The sequence below is a fragment of the Ovis canadensis genome, chromosome 1 (assembly GCF_042477335.2).
Source record: "Ovis canadensis isolate MfBH-ARS-UI-01 breed Bighorn chromosome 1, ARS-UI_OviCan_v2, whole genome shotgun sequence".
NCBI lineage: Eukaryota > Metazoa > Chordata > Mammalia > Artiodactyla > Bovidae > Ovis > Ovis canadensis.
The window spans coordinates 70,407,335-70,426,519 of record NC_091245.1 but is presented as its reverse complement, the minus strand read 5'-3'; the positions used below and the strand labels follow the sequence as shown (position 1 = coordinate 70,426,519).

At 38.9% G+C, this 19,185-nt stretch overlaps 1 protein-coding gene across 17 annotated transcripts in view; it reads left to right on the top strand.

Annotated features, from left to right (window-relative positions):
* The window catches only part of EVI5 (ecotropic viral integration site 5), a 227,493-nt gene extending 221,291 nt beyond the window's left edge, over window positions 1-6,202 (top strand). For all 17 annotated transcript variants that reach the window (XM_069597978.1, XM_069597976.1, XM_069597977.1 and 14 more), the window contains one exon: window positions 1,985-6,202. In XM_069597978.1, the coding sequence (XP_069454079.1) occupies window positions 1,985-2,296 (312 nt within the window). In that variant the 3' untranslated portion in view covers window positions 2,297-6,202. The remainder of the gene's footprint in view (window positions 1-1,984) is intronic.
* The last annotated feature ends 12,983 nt before the right edge of the window (window positions 6,203-19,185 follow it).

The following is a 19,185-nucleotide window of genomic DNA, read 5'->3' as shown; positions in this document are numbered from 1 at the left end:
TCTGCCACAATCCTCCTTTATAGCCAGGAAGAAGGAGGACATGCACTCTGTATTATTTCTTCAAAAGGGTCTGGGGACAAGAGAAAGGAAGAGATTAACTGACTTAATTTTATATTTGGAGCTATAAATCATGTGTTGCAATTCGGTGATAGGATGTTGCATCAGAGCATGGCAGTTGTAGTAATGCAGTGGGTATCACAACCACGGGAAGGTCTCTGTGGTGCTCTATGCCCTTTCCCTGGAGATTCAACTCGAAGTTTATCTCCCTTGTGCTATGCCAAAGAGGAAGGTTTTACTTCAGTTACATAGTAACTCACAGTGATGTTCTCTTAGCCTAGGGCACAAGAATTTCTTAATGTCTGACGCTTCCCCTGAGGCAGACATCGCTTTGTTGAGCCCCAGCATCCTTCTTGTTTCCCATTGTCACATACCAACAGAGATTTACTAGGGTTTCTTCACTTCTTCCCGGATGTCTATCAGGAAAGCTAGGAGGTGTTATGGCAAAGCTGTAATGTCTTTACTCTCAGAACCGTTAGTTTTGAAAGTGTATGTAATATTTCCTGAATATTTCACATTGCCTTTATCTCAAGATTGGAAAGGTAGTTAGTGACCAGGAATTTGTCCCTAAAGAACAAAAATTGCAGGTTGATAATACTGATAAAGACAAGAGATATGAAGTGTATTTTTAGCAAATTCTTGATAGTCAAAGTAGATTTGGGTAGTTATTTGTTTTTGTTGTTTTAGATTAAAAAAAAAACTCTTGTAGGAGAAAATTCATGATGAATGAGAGAAATTAAACAAGTGATAATATCAAGATTAAATTTTATATTTTTGAAACAAATTCTTGAAAAGAGGCTGATGTCTTAATTGTATGGTAGTGGACATGATAGTATCTGTTGGTGGGGGGGGTGGGAATTTGAAGGAACTGAGGCAAAGAAGGGACAGATGATGAAAAGAAAATCACTCAGTACTGGTAAAACTGGTTTGGGAGAATGTGGTTTTTGATGTGTGACAACAGTGGGTTTTTCAGTATTGAGCTTTAGAGTTTGTCTGACTTGCACACCCAGTAATAGATAGCATTTGATCTCCATAGCCCTTCCCACACAAGGGTATGGCCCTGTAAGACTCCAGGGATGGAGAAGCAGAACCTGGTTCCCAAAGATGGAAAGAGAAGAAAAAAGAGCTGAGTAGTATGTGCCATTCCTCTCCACTACCCCTTAGTGAGAGAAGTCACTCTCTCCCTGGGAAGAATAGGGGAGAGAAGACAGAAATATTATACGTTCCCTCTACACAGAAGAACATATCATGGTGGGAAGAAAGCATCTCTGCTCTTACTGAGTGATAGTGGTATGGTGGTCTTTAGGCTGTTTTACAGGATGGAGACTCAGCAAATGTTTTTGATTTGTAAACCATTATCATCATCATTATTCACAAAATTATGGAGACATGCTCTAAGACAGGGTATGTGATAGTTCAGAGTATTGTCTTTATTAAGTTCATTTCTTCTGCAGACATACTCTGAAATATTTACAGGTGAACTGACAGGATGAGATTTACCTCAAAATAATCAGGAATATGAGAGGTATATTGTAAGAAGACTGTCCATGATGTGTTAGATGTTGAAATTGATGATGGGTACAGGGGGTTTATGTTATTTCTAACATAGCAGAGGTTCAGTTTGAATCTAAACTTGACTGTTGTGTGTCCTCAGCATGCCTTACTACCTGAGTCTCTCATTTCCTAATCTCTAAAATGAAGACAGTAAAATCAACCACATAGGATTGTTATGATGATTTAACTAAAAATAAATTATGTGCCCATTGCATGATATTTAAGAGTCACTAAAAAATTGGTAGTTACTATTTATATCCATAAATTGAAAAAAGATCAAGGTATCTTCTTGCTTAAATATGAAATGTTTCCTTTCTTGGAGTGTGTGCATTTCCCCAAGTTGAGTATATTAACTTGGATTTTGTTTTGACAGCTCAGGTGCCTAAAAGGCCAGAGAGGCTTCTCCAGCCAACCCCCTTTTGATGGAATCCACATCGTCAACCATTTAATAGGAGATGATGAATCATTCCATTCCTCTGATGAAGAGTTTATAGATAATTCCTTACAGGAAAGTGGCATTGGTTTCCCTTTGCACACAAAATCTGGTCCAATGTCTTTGGACCCCACTCTGGCAGATGGTAGTGAAAGCGAGGCAGAAGGCAGCACTCTGGAGACCAGAGAGGGCAGTCGAGTGGCTCAAAAGGAGCAGCCCCTAAGAAGAGCGTCGTACTCAACCGCTGTCTGACCATCACTGTGACCTAGACTGTGCATTTTTCTTTAAGGGATCAGTTATCATGACAAAGGGTTTTTGGAACATATCTGTTTCATATGTATATGTGTGTGTGTATATATATATAAATATATATTTTACAGTCTTATCTGCCTTTTTATCTTTGCCAAATCTTCACCACTGACTTACCATTGCCATAAAGTAGAATAGAATATGGTTAATGGGAAAAACGAGGTTCTAACAGTATTACTAAATATTAACATTTCTTGTTTAGAAAATGCAATTATATCTATATGTGGGGAACCATTTTGAAGTTCAGAACTATGGAAAATTGAATTTTCTTCAGACAAAGCTGTTCTCGTGCAATATTTTATGCTCAGTGAACAAATTGTATATTTATATTTATCAGTTTGTTTTCAGAGCAGCTGTCTACACACATTTAACCAAGACATACATCTGAGTTATCTTGGTATTTTGTGTTTGGAAACTTTTTTTTTTTTAACTAAAATTACTGCTTTATTAGTGGGCCATTGAAAATTCCCAAACACAAAGCCTTTTTTCACATAATTTTATAAACACAAGTTAATGGCTGTCTTAAGAATTTTAAGTTTTGTTTTAATTTCAAATTTTTATGTGCATATGATGCTTCCATGTGTTGCCTACCAGAGTACTAGTTAGCTACAAATATATTGGGTTTTTGTACATATTTATAAATCTGTACCACCCAACATTGAACATTTTATATGGAGAATGTACTTGTTGAAAAATGACTGCCTTCAGCATTATAACTGGACCTATGTAAATAATAGATTAAAGAAAACGGAAAATAAAACCAAACACTAATATTGCAATAGCTTTAGTATTTTGCTTAGCATTCAACACTAGCAGATTCATAACTGATGCTTATTCAAAGACACTATTGGTGAAATCTTTTACTTCATGTGTATGTAACTACTAAATTTTTCTTGATTAGAGAGGTTATAGCAGGCATCACTTAGTGTTAATATTCTACTTAATATAATTTAAGCAATGAACTGAGGTCCACAATGCACAACAATTATATCTGCAAATAATCTATGAATGTTATCTTCAGATTCTCTAGTTACTGATCTATAGGTGATGCAAGCCATAAGAATCCGTTCCTACCAGTTCTTTATCATCTAGATTTTTTTTTCCCTAGAAAACTGATGTCTGTCATTGATAAATTAGAGGAAACACCCAAACTACATTTCCACTATGGAAAGACTCCAGAAATGTGGTGGCTGGATGCTTTCTACTCTAATTTTCCTCAGCAGCTTATGAAAAGAAAATAATCCTCAAGAATAAGAGGAGGGCAGAATTCAGTAAATACAGAGGTAAATTTTGTACAATATGTTGCATGCAGAAAAAAAAATTACATGATAAAATGGAATAGAAGAGACAAAACTAGTTTTCTAACAAGGAGGTAAGCCTTATGGTACATTGTAAGCAACGCTTTCCCAGCAAGCCCTTTGTAAGCAAGCTCTTGAGAGACAAGATTGAAAACACGCCTCCTGTGTCCATAGCTCCAGGCTAAATTCTAGTGGTTAAGTAATTTAACTGTGGCCACAAGTTAGTAAATATCAGAGCTAAAGTTTTAATCCAGATTGTTCTGACACCAAAGCATTTGAAAAGGCTCAACTAAATGAATTTATCAATTCCCTGCTTTTCTGGCAGTTAATGTGATTTAAATAAATTTGATTTAAACTGTTTCCTGGATATATTACAGATATATATATATGTATGTATAGATATGTGAGTATCAACATTCATAAGCTACATAAAGCTTATGAACGTAGGTGCTACTAGAATTGTCTGACGGGTGCCTTTGAGATTCACTTTTTGGGTTCATTGCTGTCATTCTTGAGGCTGTTGATGCCCAAGTGAAGTGAGATGATTTATGGCAACAAGATAGCTTTGACCCCCACATCAAGAAATCTGACTGGTCCAGCCCGTAAGCTAGTTCCAGCCAACAGCCTATTTTTACATGACCCACAAGCTAAGGGTGATTTTTATATTTTTAAAGAGTTGAGGGAAAAAAAAAATCACATGACAATCATATGACCTTCAAATTTCAGTGTCAATAAAGTTTTATTAGAGCATACCCATGCTTCTTCATTTGCATATTGTCTGTTACTGCTTTTGTGCTACAGTAGCAGAGTGAAAGTGAAAGTGAAGTCGCTCAGTCTTGTTCGACTCTGTGAACCCATGGACTGTAGCCTACCAGGCTCCTCCCTCCATGGGATTTTCCAGGCAAGAGTGCTGGAGTGGGTTGCCATTTCCTTCCCCAGGGGATCTTCCCAACCCAGGGATCAAATCCAAGTCTCCCGCATTGCAGGCAGACGCTTTAGCTTAAAATATCTACTGGCTGTCACTTTAGAGAAAGTTTGCTGATTTTAATTTAGATACTCTAACATGTAGGTTTACCTCTTCAGTTTGTCTCAAGTAGAAGATTTGCTTTTGCTATTGAGCTAATGGTTTGGACCTAAAATTTCCTGGTGGATCCTATACTTAAAACTATTCAAAATGGAGACGGTGCCAGCTATTTTAGATTATGAAGTATTTGAAGCCATAGAAAATTCGGAAGGATATCTGTGCCTTTGGAAATGGAGGAAAAAGGGAAAGAATTCCAGAATCTTGACACCATTCTCTAAAGCATGCATCATTGACCTTTAGGGTATGCTTCATTGAGTCATTGTTATAATTTGACTTTAAAAGTATGAACATCCTTTTAGAATCATGTTTCAATTCTAAACTTTGAAAGATATCCTTAGAGAATTTCCTAAGTACTGTTTCTGGTTAGGAATTAGTTGTTAAGTAAACCTTAATCTGTTGGGACTGTTATAATTTGAATAATGAAAAACTAGAAACAACAGTCTTTTCTTTCAAGATCTTTGATTCAGATGCCTCTTAGAAGGGTTTAAAATCTTCCTGGCCTTTAGGATGTAATAGGATAACTTGCTCCCTTGGAATAGTTTATTTCTGGTGTCATTGTCATCCTGGGTTGAAATGCTGAGAAGAGGTTACAAGTCACTTGAATAAAGTGGAAATTACATTGAGGTGATTAAACAGAGACCTTACAGACCAAGAAAATATTTCAATAGCCTATTAAAAAATTAGCGGAAAAAATTTTTCTTCCTGGAAATATATGTCAAAGATATAACTACGTGATTTCTACCCTTTTTGTTGATAGGTATTAAGCATTCAGTGTTTGATGACTAACTGAGACATCAAGTCCCTAAAGTGGCTGGCTATTTGGGGAAGGAAAAAAAAAACCTTTTCTTGGCTCTGAATGCAGCTTGTTACTCTCCAGATAGTGCCTTTGATTGAAAATAAGGTCTAGACCTTGTTAAGTATTTTATTTCTGACATCATTAGAAATGACATGGTTCCTCATGCTTCTTTTTCTTTACATAATGCACTATAATGTTCAGATTTAAAGTAAAATGAGTGTATAAATTGTTTTAATAAAGCCCTTTCATGGCCAGCTTGATTTTTGTATAAGTACCAGGCATCAAAAGCTAACATTTCATTAAATCAGTGATTTACTTTGTTAAAACAATGAACTTTAGCCTGAAAGTTATTGCTGCTCTGTCATTAATGAAACAATGTTTTTTAGTTAATTGTTAATTTAATTCATTCTGAAATTAAATTTTCTGATTAAAAATGGGGTGAATGCTATTTATAATCCAAGTTTTTACATTACATCCATTGATCCGCCTATACCTTCTTTTCATTCCAAAGAAGAGAAGATAGAATAATACATTAAATATACTATAGAGATGCAAAATTATAATGTATTTCATTTTACCTTTGGAATTTCTTATTGTAACATTGTATGATAACCTGAAATGTTTACTTGTGCCTTTGCTTTAAACAATTAAAGTTTTCCATTTTATAAGAATTTCTGTTTCCTTAAACTATTCAACTGAAAAGGGAGTAGGCATCAAAGGTCTGTCTGAAAAGGTATAGGCTAACATCAGGTGTTCATGAGTGAGGCATGTGTTCTCTGGGTATAGGGACCATATCCACCTGGTCCACCCATGTGTAACTAGTGCCAAACACAGAGCCTGGTATATATTTTTCAATAATGAAAGGCCTAAAATACCAGGATTTGTTATTTCCTTCAGAAACATTGTTATTTTTTGAAGATTGTAATGGCAGTATTTTTATCTCACATTGTGTTTTAGGTTATTTGATTAGTAACTGATTCAATAAATATATTTAAATATATAATTTGAATATATATATAGAGGTAGTTATAAAAAGAAATTTATGCCTTCTGCATCATTACAATTGTAGTATCATTTAATTCAGAAGCAGTAGTTCATTGTGTATGCTGCTTTATTCCCAGAAGGATTTAAGGCACTTTACAAGGGTACCTGAACTATGACAGAATAGTTATAATCCAGGGCTTCTTACCTTGGCACTGTTGACAGTTGGGGCCAAGTTGTTGCCAGTGGCTGTCCAATACCTCGTCAGATGTTTGTCAGCACCCCTCAGCTCTATGCACTAAGGGCCAGCAGCAACCCCTCCTTCAGTCATGATAACCTAGAATGTCTCCAGTTGCCAAAAGCTGGGAGGACTGAGAATGAAAATCACCCCTGGTTAAAAATCTCTGGTATATATTTAGAAGTGAGTCAGAAAACAAAAAGCCACTAGGACCAAAACTAAAAATATATGCACCTATTGAAGGTGAGTAACAAATTCGGCTGTTTCTAGTAGCCAGTGAGAAAAGTAAAACCTGAACCACAGTGAGGTGTCTCTTCACACTTTATGATGGCTATTAAGACACATTAACAAGTGTTGGTAAGGGTATGGGAAAATTGGAACACTTGTCCATTGCTACTGGAAATGTAAAATGGTGCAACAATTGTGGGAAAGTTTTGTCAGTTCCTCAGAAAAGCTAAACATAGACTTACCATATGATCCAGCAATTCCACTTCTAGATAAATATTCAAAATAAGCCCTCAAACATACTTGTACAACAGTGTTTATAACATCATTTTCACAATAGCAAGAAGATAGAAATGACAAATGACAACAGATGAGTGGGTAAATAAAATGTGGTATACACATGTAATGGACTATTATTCAACTATAATAAGGAATAATTTTTTTTTTTTTCATGCCATACCTTGTGACTTGCTGGATCTTAGTTCCCCACCTAGGAATTGAACCTGGGCCCCAGCAGTGAAAGCACCTAACCACTGGACCAAGAGGGAAAACCCTAGGAATGGAATTCTGATACATACTACAATATGGATGGCTTGAAAAATGCTAAGTGAAATAAACCAGACACGTAGTGTATTTCCACCAATCCAAAGTACCTACAGTAGCAGATTTATAGACATATACCAGTATTTTTGTACTTGGCCCACATATCTAATGTGTAGACATCAACCATGGGATGGGGGAAAGGGGAATTACTGTTTAATGGATACAGATCTTCTGTTTGGGATGATGAGAAAGTGCTGGAAATGAATAGTAGAGATAGTTGCACAACACTGCATGTATTTAATGCTACTAAATTGTACACTTAAAAATGGTTGACATAGGGACTTCCCTGGTGGCGCAGTGGATAAGAATCCACTTGCCAGTGCAGGGGACACCAATTTGGTCCCTGGCCTGGGAGGATTCCACATGCCACGGAATAGCTAAGCCTGTGTGCCACAGCTGCTGTACTCTAGAGCCCGTGAGCCACAAATACTAAGCCTGTGTGCCAAAGTACTGAACCCTGTGTGTGTAAAGACTGTGCTCCTCAACAGGAGAAGCCACTGCAATGAGAAGCTCGCACACTGCAATGAAGAGTAGCCCCAGTTTTCCGGAACTAGGGAAAGCCCACACAAAGCCAGAAGATCCAGCACATCCAAAAATAAATAATTTTTTTTAATGGTTGAAATAGTTTTTTAAAAATAGGCATGTTGAGGACTTAGAGTTGGCTTATAAGTTAATATGTTTAAGTGAGGATATATATAGGAGGGAAAAAACCTAAGAGTCATAAGATTTGCAATGCCCATGAAATAAGGTTTTTAGGTGTGGAGTTCTGACACTAGACTGTGACTCAAGCTTTGTGTCGATGAAACCTGGACAAGTCACAGACGTTGGTGGCTTCCTTACTGCTCCCGGGTCACCAGACTCCTGGGTCCTTTCCCTTCCTGCAGTGGCCATTGGCCACATTTCACATTCCACAATCCTCACTCCCTATCTCCATTTGAACTCTGTTCACGTATCAGCTGCGTAGGAGGCTGCTTCTGACCCTTCCTTTCTAAAAGCCCCTTCCCAGCTTTATTTTTCTCCATTGCATTGATAACTATCTATGTATTTTATATTCATTTGTTTTTATTCATCTGCCCACACTAGAGTGCAAGCTTTATGATTTTTGTCCCTGTCCCCAGAATTCAGGACGACGTCTTAGCTCACGATACATGTTTATTGAGTGAGTGAATGAATAGTTGAATAAATCACTGTACCTCAGTTTGTTCACTGTTGAAATGGGATAAACATCTGCAAAATACAAATGTCAGTGGAAAACCCAGAATCTCAGTGTACCCAGCCTGACTTCAGAGTCCTCTAATTACTGAATAACTGCTTCAGCAAAAGACATCCACCAGGCACTGTTGAGGAGGCAGAACCAGACCACCTTCGGTCCTCACACGTGGTAGGAGAGATAGAATAAGTACAGATACAGTGCTGCTGGAGGTCAGAGATTACGTCCGACTTGTGAGAAAGGGCCTGCTTCATGCCCCTTCCTCACTCTCTGCCATCCCAAAGCCCCACCCGGCACCAGGGCCAGGCCTGTGATCCCTGCTACTACTGTGAATCCCATCGGCTCCTGTCCAATGACTTGCTCTCACCCAGACACTAAGTTCTCCTGATCAGGGACTTTGGCTTCATCTCTTCCGCACTCTAGACTTTACCAAGGATGTCTAGAAATGAAGAATCATAAGCCAGAGTGGGGGATTTCAGGCCCAGAGTATTTTTTTATATCCTGAGTTGACTCTTACAAACTAGCTGCTGCTGCAAGGGATCTTCTTCAGGCTGTCCTCAGTAAAAGGAAGAGCAGGGCCAGGTGGAAGGAGACTGGTTGACTTTCAAGATGTTTCTCTGATTTTTTTTTTTTTTAAAGGAAATGCATACTGAACACATGAGAGACTCCAAGGCTGAGAGGTGCTGTGGCAGTTGAGATGCACCTGGGAGCGCCTAACTGTTCCCTGCCTCTGCCGCAGGGGGTGGGCCAGGCAGCCCCTGCCCACAGCCCGCCTCAGCATACTGACCAGAGCCACCCAGCAAGTCACAGCTCCCTGTTTCCTCCCCTGCCAAGGACTCTTTCTCTCCAGGCAAAGGCTGTCCTGGTCTCTGGTGTCTTCTCTGACATGCCCACCCATGTCTGGTCTACGGGACCCTCCTTGGTGTTCACTGTACTTCTATCTTCAAGGCACCATTGTGTGTGGACCTGCCTAACCCCAGCCAGGCTGATGCTTCTCTGTGGGTAGAAGAGCCAACAGCTGTTCCCCAGAGCCTTGCACTGTCTCTCTCTTTTGTACGTCTCAAAATCCAGCTTCCTCTATCCTTGTGCCTGGTGCTCAGGACTGGGCCAACTACACTCCATTTACAAAGAGAGTTTTAAAACTTTGGGTGCATGAATAAATATTTTTCTCTGCAGCCTTTTCACAACAGATAAACTTCTGGTCAGGCCTAAGCTGTCAGTTTAAAGGAGTCTCTGAGCTGCCAGACTTCTCTGGTGGCTCAGATGGTAAAGCGACTGCCTGCAATGCGGGAGACCCGCGTTCGATTCCTGGGTCGGGAAGATCCCCTGGAGAAGGAAATGGCAATCCACTCCAGCACTCTTGCCTGGAAAATCCCATTGACGGAGGAGCCTGATAGGCTACAGTCCCTGGGGTCACAAAGAGTCGGACACGACTGAGTGACTTCACTTTCACTGAGCCACTTACCTCCCCCTGCCTCATCACCCCACTGAGCCGCTGCCAGAACTGCAGAAGCCAGCTTCCAGGAGAGGAGGTGGAAACCCCAATGGTGAGGAGTTGTGATGGTCAGCATAAATTTATAAAGGAAAAGTGTCGGGCATTCCCCTGCCCCCCGCCCCAATTAATGCCTAGTCAATTCAAAGGCGAAGGCCAGGTACAGCTCTGCCCTGTTCCAGCAAACTGCCTTCCAGTTGGGCTCTGAGGAGGGTTGTCCCTGGCAGGCAGTGCCCCGGGGCAGTGCTGGGATTTGAGTAATCACAGGCCCAAGTTGGGTGTGTGGGAAGGTGTATTGTTTGGCCTGGCTCATAGCCCTTAACACTCTGCAGCTATTTTAAACAGATCCCACAACCTTTTATTTGCTTCACTAATTTCTCTAAAATAGAATTGTTTATTTGTGGGTCAAAATTGGAGAAGCTTCTTATTCATCACCAAACTGCTCTTTGATGAGACTGGAGAATACATAAGCCCCAGAGCCCAGAAGGACTTGGAACTGAGTCAGTACTCAATCAACATTAGCTAACAGCGAGACCGTGTGTGGCTTCTCTGAATCCCCAGAACCAGAACAGGCCACTCAGTAGTCATGGATTTGCATGTTCCTTCATCTGCCCTGACCTTCCCTGGTGGCTCAGATGGTAAAGAATCTGCCCACAATGTGGGAGACCTAGGTTTGATCCCTGGGTCGGGAAGATCCCCTGGAGAAGGGAATGGCAACTCACTCCAGAATTCTTGTCTGGAGAATTCCATGAACAGAGAAACCGGGCAGGCTAATCGCAAAAAAGTCAGACACACTTTCTCCTGCCCTGACTTCTCATCTGTCCTCCAGTTCTCTATTTTCACTGTCTAAATGGTATTTCCACATAAATACGTTTGAGGTGATGGGCCAACACTGTTTCCTAATTTCTGCCAGTGGTGGTAATTATGCTAGTTTTTGTTGTTGTTATTAATACGTGGCCTAGAATCTCATGGCTTACAGTGTTAGGTCTCGCTCATGCGAAATGTCCATCGAAAGCTGGCTGCAGCTCTGCTCTCCATTGGTTTGTTTATGCTTTCCCTAGCTGCAGTGAGCGGGGGCTACTCTCTAGTCGTGGTGCCGTGGCTTCTCTTGTTGCAGAGCACAGGCTCTAGAGCATGGGCTTGAGGAGCTGTGGCTCATGGGCTTAGTTGCCCTGAGACATGTGGAATCTTCCCGGACCACGGGTCGAATCCGTGCCCCCTTATTGGCATGAGGATTCTTAACCGCTGGACCACCAGGGAAGCCCTCTGCATTGTTTTTGCTGATGAAGCCACTTCTATTTTGAATGTTGCTGATTGCTACAGCAGAGGGGAAAGTGATATGGTGGCTCCCAAAGCTTCCAGGAAGTGATATACATCATTTTCAGCCACATTTCATTGACTAAGGTAAGTCACACAACTAAAACTTTTACAAGGAGAGGCAGTAAATATTCAGAAACATAGTATTTACTTTATCCCAGCAACTATTCTAAATACATCTTTAAAATAACAGTTTTATTGTGATATAATTCGCACATCATAAAATTTAGCCTTTCAAAGTATATGATTACATAAATTTTAGTATATACACAGTTTTTCAGTCACCACCACTAGTAATAATGGTTCACACCAATTTCAGAATATTCATATCAGTTTCAGATTATTTTCATCACTCAAAAAAAAAAAAACCCGTGCCTATTAGTGGTCTCTCTCTATTCTCTGCTCCCTCAACCCCTACTGTTAGTAGGCAACTCTTTTTTTCTGAATACTATTCCAGTATGTGAGTATACTATATTTTGTTTATCCAGTCATCAGTTGATAATGTGGGTTGTTACTAGCTCTTTGCTCTTGTGATTGATGCTGCTGTGAACATTTGTGTCCATATTTGTTTGTGAACATAGGTTTCCAGTTCTCTTGGGTATATACTTAAGCGTGGAATTTCTTTCTCATGTGGTAATTCTGTTTAACATTTTGGGGAACTACCATTCAGTTTTAAGTGTCTACAATATTTTACCATCCCACCAACAATGTGTGATGGTTCCAACTTCTCCACATTCTCAACTCTTATTACTGTCTGTCCTTTTTATTTTAGGCAGCCTAGTGAGTGTGAAGTGGTATCTAACTGAGGTTTTGATTTGCATTTCCCTAATGACTAGTGATGTTGAGCATCTTTTCAGGTGCTCATTGACCCTTTGTGTATTTTCTTTGAAAGTGTCTATTTAAATCCCTTGTCCATTTTTTTAACTGGATTGTTTGTTTTTTTATTGTTGAATTAGTAACAATACTTTGTATATTCTGCATACCAGTCCCTTATCAGACATATGATTTGCAAACTTTGTCTATTCCATTAACTATCTTTTCACTTTCTTAATGTGCTTCCCTGGTGGCTCAGAGGTTAAAGTGTCTGCCTGCAATGCAGGAGACCTGGGTTTGATCCCTGGATTGGGAAGATTCCCCTGGAGAAGGAAATGGCAACCCACTCCAGTATTCTTACCTGGAGAATCCCATGGATGGAGAAACCTGGTGGGCTACACCCCACAGGGTCGCAAAGAGTCGGACACGACTGAGCGACTTCACTTTCACTTTCAAAGCATAAAAGTGTTTAATTTTGATGAAGTCAGTTTTGTCTGTTTTTCCTTTTGTTGCTGTGTTTTTCATCTAAGAAACCATTGCCTAAGTTAAGGTAACTATGTTACAGTTTTATGTAAAGGAGTTTTATAGTTTTAGCTCTTACATTTACGTTAATGATCTATTTTGGTATGAAGTAAGAGTCAATAGTTTTTTTAAATTAATCTTTTATTTTGGAATAATTTTAGATTTGCAGTACAGTTGCACAGATAGTACAGTTCCCATATACGTTTCACCCAACTTCCCCTAATGTCTAATAGAACTATAGTACATTTGTCAAAACAAGAAACTTTAAATGATATGATAGTTTTAATGAAACTATAAACTTTATTTGGATCCTATCATTTTTTCCACTTCTATACTTTTTTTTAATTCCAAGATCTAATCCAGGATAAAATACTGCATTTAGCTAAATACATTTTTATATATTAAGTAATTTAATCCTCAACAATATAATTATCTTCCCATTACAGAGGAAATGAGAATGGCTCAGACAGTAAGGAATCTGTCTACAATGCAGAAGACCCAGGTTCGATCCCTGGGTCAGGAAGATCCCCTGCAGAAGGGAATAGCAATCCACTCCAGTATTCTTACCTGGAGAATCCCATGGACAGAGGAGCCTGGCGGACTCCAGTCCATGGGGTTACAAGGAGTCGGTTGTGACTGAGCGACCCAACACTTTCACTTTCACAGAGGAAATTAAGGCTTAAAGAGCTTAAGTAACTTACCCAAGGTTATATTGCTAGTAAGTGATGGAATTTTTCTCATCTACATTGTCAATCCAAAATTCTAGGTAAATTACGCTGCATCCTTCAGTCACCTCTCAAAGAAGGTGCATGGGAGTTGAATTTTGTGAGATGATGTTAGTCTGAAAAATTTATATTGTTTTTATTCTATTTGACTGGCACTTTGGGCAATGTGATAGACTGCTTGATGTACTCCAATATCTCAGGGTTCTGAAATTTCACCCTGGTATCTCCTGATATAGGGACTTTTTTATTCATTGTGTTGAGCCCTCCCTAGTCCCTTTCAATAGGGAGACTGATATCCTTTAGATTTGGAAATATTGTTCTTATTTCTGTGGTAATTTACTTTCTATTCTGTTAGTGGAATAGATTTCTCCTCTAATTTTCCTGTCTTTTTCTCTCCTGTTTTCCTTTCTTTGTTTTTATTTAATTATTTTTTAAACTTGGGAATATATATACATATTGTCATGTGGCCTGACTTTTTTAATTTACTTTTTTATACATATTTAAATGGCTATACATCATATGAACATTCTTTAATTTTTTTGACCAGTGTTCTTTGATTGGGCATGTGTTCCTATTAGTGCCATGAGGTTAAAGCATCTACCTGCAATGTGGGAGACCTGGGTTCGATCCCTGGGTCAGGAAGATCCCCTGGAGAAGGAAATGGCAACCCACTCCAGAATCCTTGCCTGGAGAATCCCATGGACGGAGGAGTCTGGTGGGCTACAGTCCATGGGGTCGCAAAGAGTCGGACACAACTGAGTGACTTCACTAACTAACCTGGTTTAAATAAGTTGTAACAAAATTTTGCTTCTTTATGAAATATTACTAAAAGTGGAATTCCTAGATCAGAGAATATATATATTTTAAATACATTTTTCTGGTACATTTTATCAATTTACCCTCTACAAATTAACATTCTCATTAATAATATATAAGAATATTTATTCATTTTCCTTGTAAAGCATACTTTTGGGAACATATTCTTTGTAAATAGAAACTGGTAATATTGAATACATTCAAGGGAAATTTTCCTCTCTAATCTGAGAGATTACTTTATATGTGGTAGTTTTAACATATGTTATCACTATTATGCTGCTAACCATCCTTAGAACAAATACTCTGGTTTACGTATAGAGTTATCTCTTCTCTGGCTTAACTAAGAGCATCCTTGTCATACAGCCATAATACCTAAGAGTTAGATCAGGGTGGCCAGGGCACTGAGAAGCCCAAGACGGCTAACAGCTTTGAAAACCTGGTGATTTGTCATGAGGTGAATTTCACATAAACCACTTTGGATGCAGAAAACTCAGCCAGTTTTCCTGAAAATTAAGGTTTTACCTTCTTAGTAGTACATGATTTGCTAAGGACCATTGGTTAGCCAAGAAAACCTTTGTAGGGTCAATGATGAAAAAGCAAAGATCTTCTGTAGTTTTTCTTTGCTTCAAAAGCTATTGCTAAGAAGAATCCTTATTCTTTATAGAGACATTGAAATGTTTATAGAAGAAATGATATGATATTTGGGGTTTATTTCAAAATAGATGGAGCAAGGGAGCAGTGGGTGGGGAGATAAGAGATAAAATGCAAAAAGTTTGGCCATAGATTTACTGTTGAAACTGGGTGACCGGTACTTGGGGTACATTTTACCATTCTTTCTGTATATGTTTGATATTTTCCATGAAAACAAAACAAAAACAAGGAAACCTCCTTTGCTATGGTCTTTTGGGAGAAACTGAGGCAAGCTATTAGATTTGGCAATGAACCTGATCCCAAGTCAAGATGATGGAGTGACATCCCAGATATGAGCTGGCTCAGGGAGGTTCACTTGACCCAACTCTACAAACCATGGTCAATGGCCTGGATTTTTGTAGGTCCCAAGGAAATTTTAACCAGTCATGTCCTCCCACTTTAAGCAACTGGTTAAAAAATATAAATTCAATATAGCACCCAAAGTGCTGAAAATAATCTAGGTCTTGACTTGGGTATATATCTATGTAAAAATTAACCAAGCTATAGTCTTAAGATGTGTGCACTTTCACACATGTATATATATGTATACATGTGTGTATATATGTATTATGTGTTATGTGTATATATACATATACAATATTATATAATATGTTTATAAATATTAATTATATAACAATAAAAATTTATAAAAGAGAATAAAGTATCCAAGACTTTATTTCTAGAACTGTTTAAGAATTATTGTGAATCACAAGCTCTGATCCTTATAAACAAGAGGTATTTCTGACGTGTTCCCTCTGCAAACATGATCATAGCTGGCAGAAAAGCAGCATTTATTCTGTCCTCGAAAAAGCCAGCCTAATTCAAGGGTCATCTAGTATGTTTGCTTATTAGACGGGGCAGCAAAAACAGAGTTTAAAAGTCTAGGCTTTAATATTAAATTCACTTAGGTTTGAATCCTACCAAGTAGTGGCATTACTTTGGGCAATGTTACCTCTCAACTTCAGTTACCTCATCCATAAAGTAGCAATAATAACAATAACACTGCCTACCTCATAGAGCTGTTGCAGTCAGTGAGATAAAATGTGAAAAGAACTCATAGTCAGCAACCAAAAAAAAAATGAGTTATTAACTCGATTGACAAATTTTGAGCCTGGGTTTTTCTAGGTAGTTGTACATAAGGAATAGGCAGACTTTAGACATAGTTTATCTATTATATGCAATATTATATTCCTTTGAAATTTTCTCAGGCTTTAGAGCTGTTGGCAGGAATTGGGTATGGCACCATCTGCACAAGTTCAACACAGATACACTCTATCCTGCTGCCCGCCTACTAACACTTACATTAAATCTTAAAGAATCTGAGCAATGTTTTCATAGATGAGCTTGAAAACTCCTCTCTGTTGTAAAAAACAGAAAAGCAAGCACTTTTCTATATGCAGATAAAATGAGTCATTTCAAACTCAGAGCTCATGATAAAACCTTCTTGGTAATCACTGCTGGAGAAGTTAAACATTTGTAAAATAAATTTACACTTGGTATGTATTTGGTAGGTATTTCTCATCTTCTAACTGGTTCATAATGTTAAACCAATGTTATATAAGTTTCTTTGTTTATCTCTGTATATATCATAAATACTCTCTATATATCACAAATATTTAATACAATACCCAGAGGGTAGATACGGCAGAAAGTATCCTTACTAAAAGTTTTGACTTCTGGAAATGCTTAATTAAGATTTTCTTGGGCTTCCCTAGTAGTCCAGTGGTTAAGAATCCCCCTGCCAATGCAGGGGACACGGGTCCAATCCCTGGTGCAGGAAGATTCCACGTGCCATGGAGTCACCAAGTCCCTGTGGCACAGCTGCTGAAGCCCACACGCCTAGAGGCTGTGCTCTGCAACAAGAGGAGCCACCACGATGAAAAGCCCTCACACCGCAACAGAGCAGCCCCCACTCACCACAACTAGAGGAAGCCCCCACACAGTAAGGAAAACCCTGTACAGCGAATAAAACTTTTTAATTAAAAAAAGATTTTCATGTTAACATTTTCATTCAATTTTTTTGTTAAGGTTATGTTGGAGTTGAATCTAATTAGAATTATTTGGATGGTCATTGTACTATTCTCTTTGAAGTTTTCTGTGTTGAAAGAATAAATTTGGAAAAATGTAACTTTCGCCATGTTCTATGGATGTGACCTTTTAGAGTCTAATTTGTGTGCTACAAAGACTTCAAACAATCTCCTCAGGAAAAGTCTACACCTGACTTTGGTTTTTTCTTGTAGATGAGAAAAGCCTTTTACTCAATCAGTGGTCCTTAGGTACCTCAGCTTTCACAATAGGTCAAACTCTACCCTTGAATTGTCTGTTAAGGCATGTGTGTCTGAATTGAGACAACTCAGGATTTACAGTCCAGGATTAGGTTGGGAATATAATCTCATCTTGTCACCCAGTATTTATTAAAAACTCAGTAGGGAGAAGCAGTTTTCAGGAAGTGCATGGTGCATGCGTGCGTGCTCAGTCGTGTCTGACTCTTTGCCTCTTCGTGGACTGTAGCCCACCAGGCTCCTCTGTCCATGAAATTTTCCAGGCAAGAGTACTGGAGCGGGTTGCCACTTCCTTCTCCAGGGGATCTTTCTGATCCAGGGACTGAACCCGCGTCTCTTGTGTCTCCTGTGTTGGCAGGTGGATTCTTTACCACTGCACCACCTGGAAAGGATTATACTTTTTCAGACAATCTAGTCTAAAACATATCACGGATTGAACAGGATCATTAGACAGCTGGTGCCTTGCTGGACAGTGCATGGTTTCTCAAAGTATAATTCTTACTGATTTGTACTTTTGTATGATATCAACATTGTATAATAAGTGTTACATATATTATAAGGAGATATGAGAATATTGTTCATTTCTATCATAGAGTAGTTAACCACTTTTTAGGATTTCAGAAAGAAATACAGCTGGTCTTATAATATATAGCTAGTTATAATTTATATATTATAAAATATAGCTCATCTTATAACTACCAAAAATAGTTAATAGTAATAGTCTCAGCTTTGCATTAGAAAGAATGAGAGAGAGAGAGAGAAGAAAAAGAAATAAAACATTTTCGTCTACCCTCTCTGACTCCTTCCCAGAGAATCCAAGCAAAAAACATGGAGAAGTTTTGGTTAGATAAGTATCATGGAATATGTCAAAATCAAATAAGTGATTTTTTACAATCCAAACTGTAAAAATACTTCCCAAACCAGAAGCAAAAATGTGTGTGCAAAGAGTAGATCTCACTCTTGGGTTTCCCCGGTGGCTCAGTGGTAGAGAATCCACCTGCCAATGCAGGGACATGGGTTCGATCCCTGATCCAGGAAGATCCCACGTGCCCTGGAGCTACTCAGCCCGTGAGCCACAACTGTTGAGCCTGTGCTCTAGAGCCTGGGAGCCCCAGCTACTCAAGCCTGTGCGCCTAGAGCTGGTGCACCGCAAGGGAAGCACTGAGATGAAGACCAGCCCCGCTCACCGCAACTAAAGCCCACGCAGCAATGAAGACCCAGTACAGCCAAAAATAAATGAATAGAATTATAAAACCAACAGAAAACGAAATTCTAACCCCAGCTTCATGTCTTCTGGGAGTCTCAGATCTGTAGTAGAAACTGTGCCATGGTGCTGACTGGCTGTGCTTATCAGGGTTCTCCAGAGAAACAGAACCAGTAGGATGTATCTAGATATAGATGAGAAAATTTATTACAGGAATTAGCTAACCCTGTTATGGAGGCCAGGAAGTGCCATGATCAGCAAGCTGGAGAACCAGGAGACCAATGGTATAATTCAGGCTGTGTCTAAATGTTTGAGAACCAGGACAACTGATGGTGTAATTCCAGTCTGAAGCTGAAGGCCTGACAACAGAAATTCCACCGTCCAAGGCTAAAAGCAGATGGGATGGAGGGTGGAATTTACCCTTCGTCTCCATCTTTCTGTTCTCTTAGGGCCCTCTATAGATTGAATGATACCAGCCCACATTGTTAAGGGCAATATTTTTTACTTTATTTACCGATTCAAAGTCTAATCTCTTT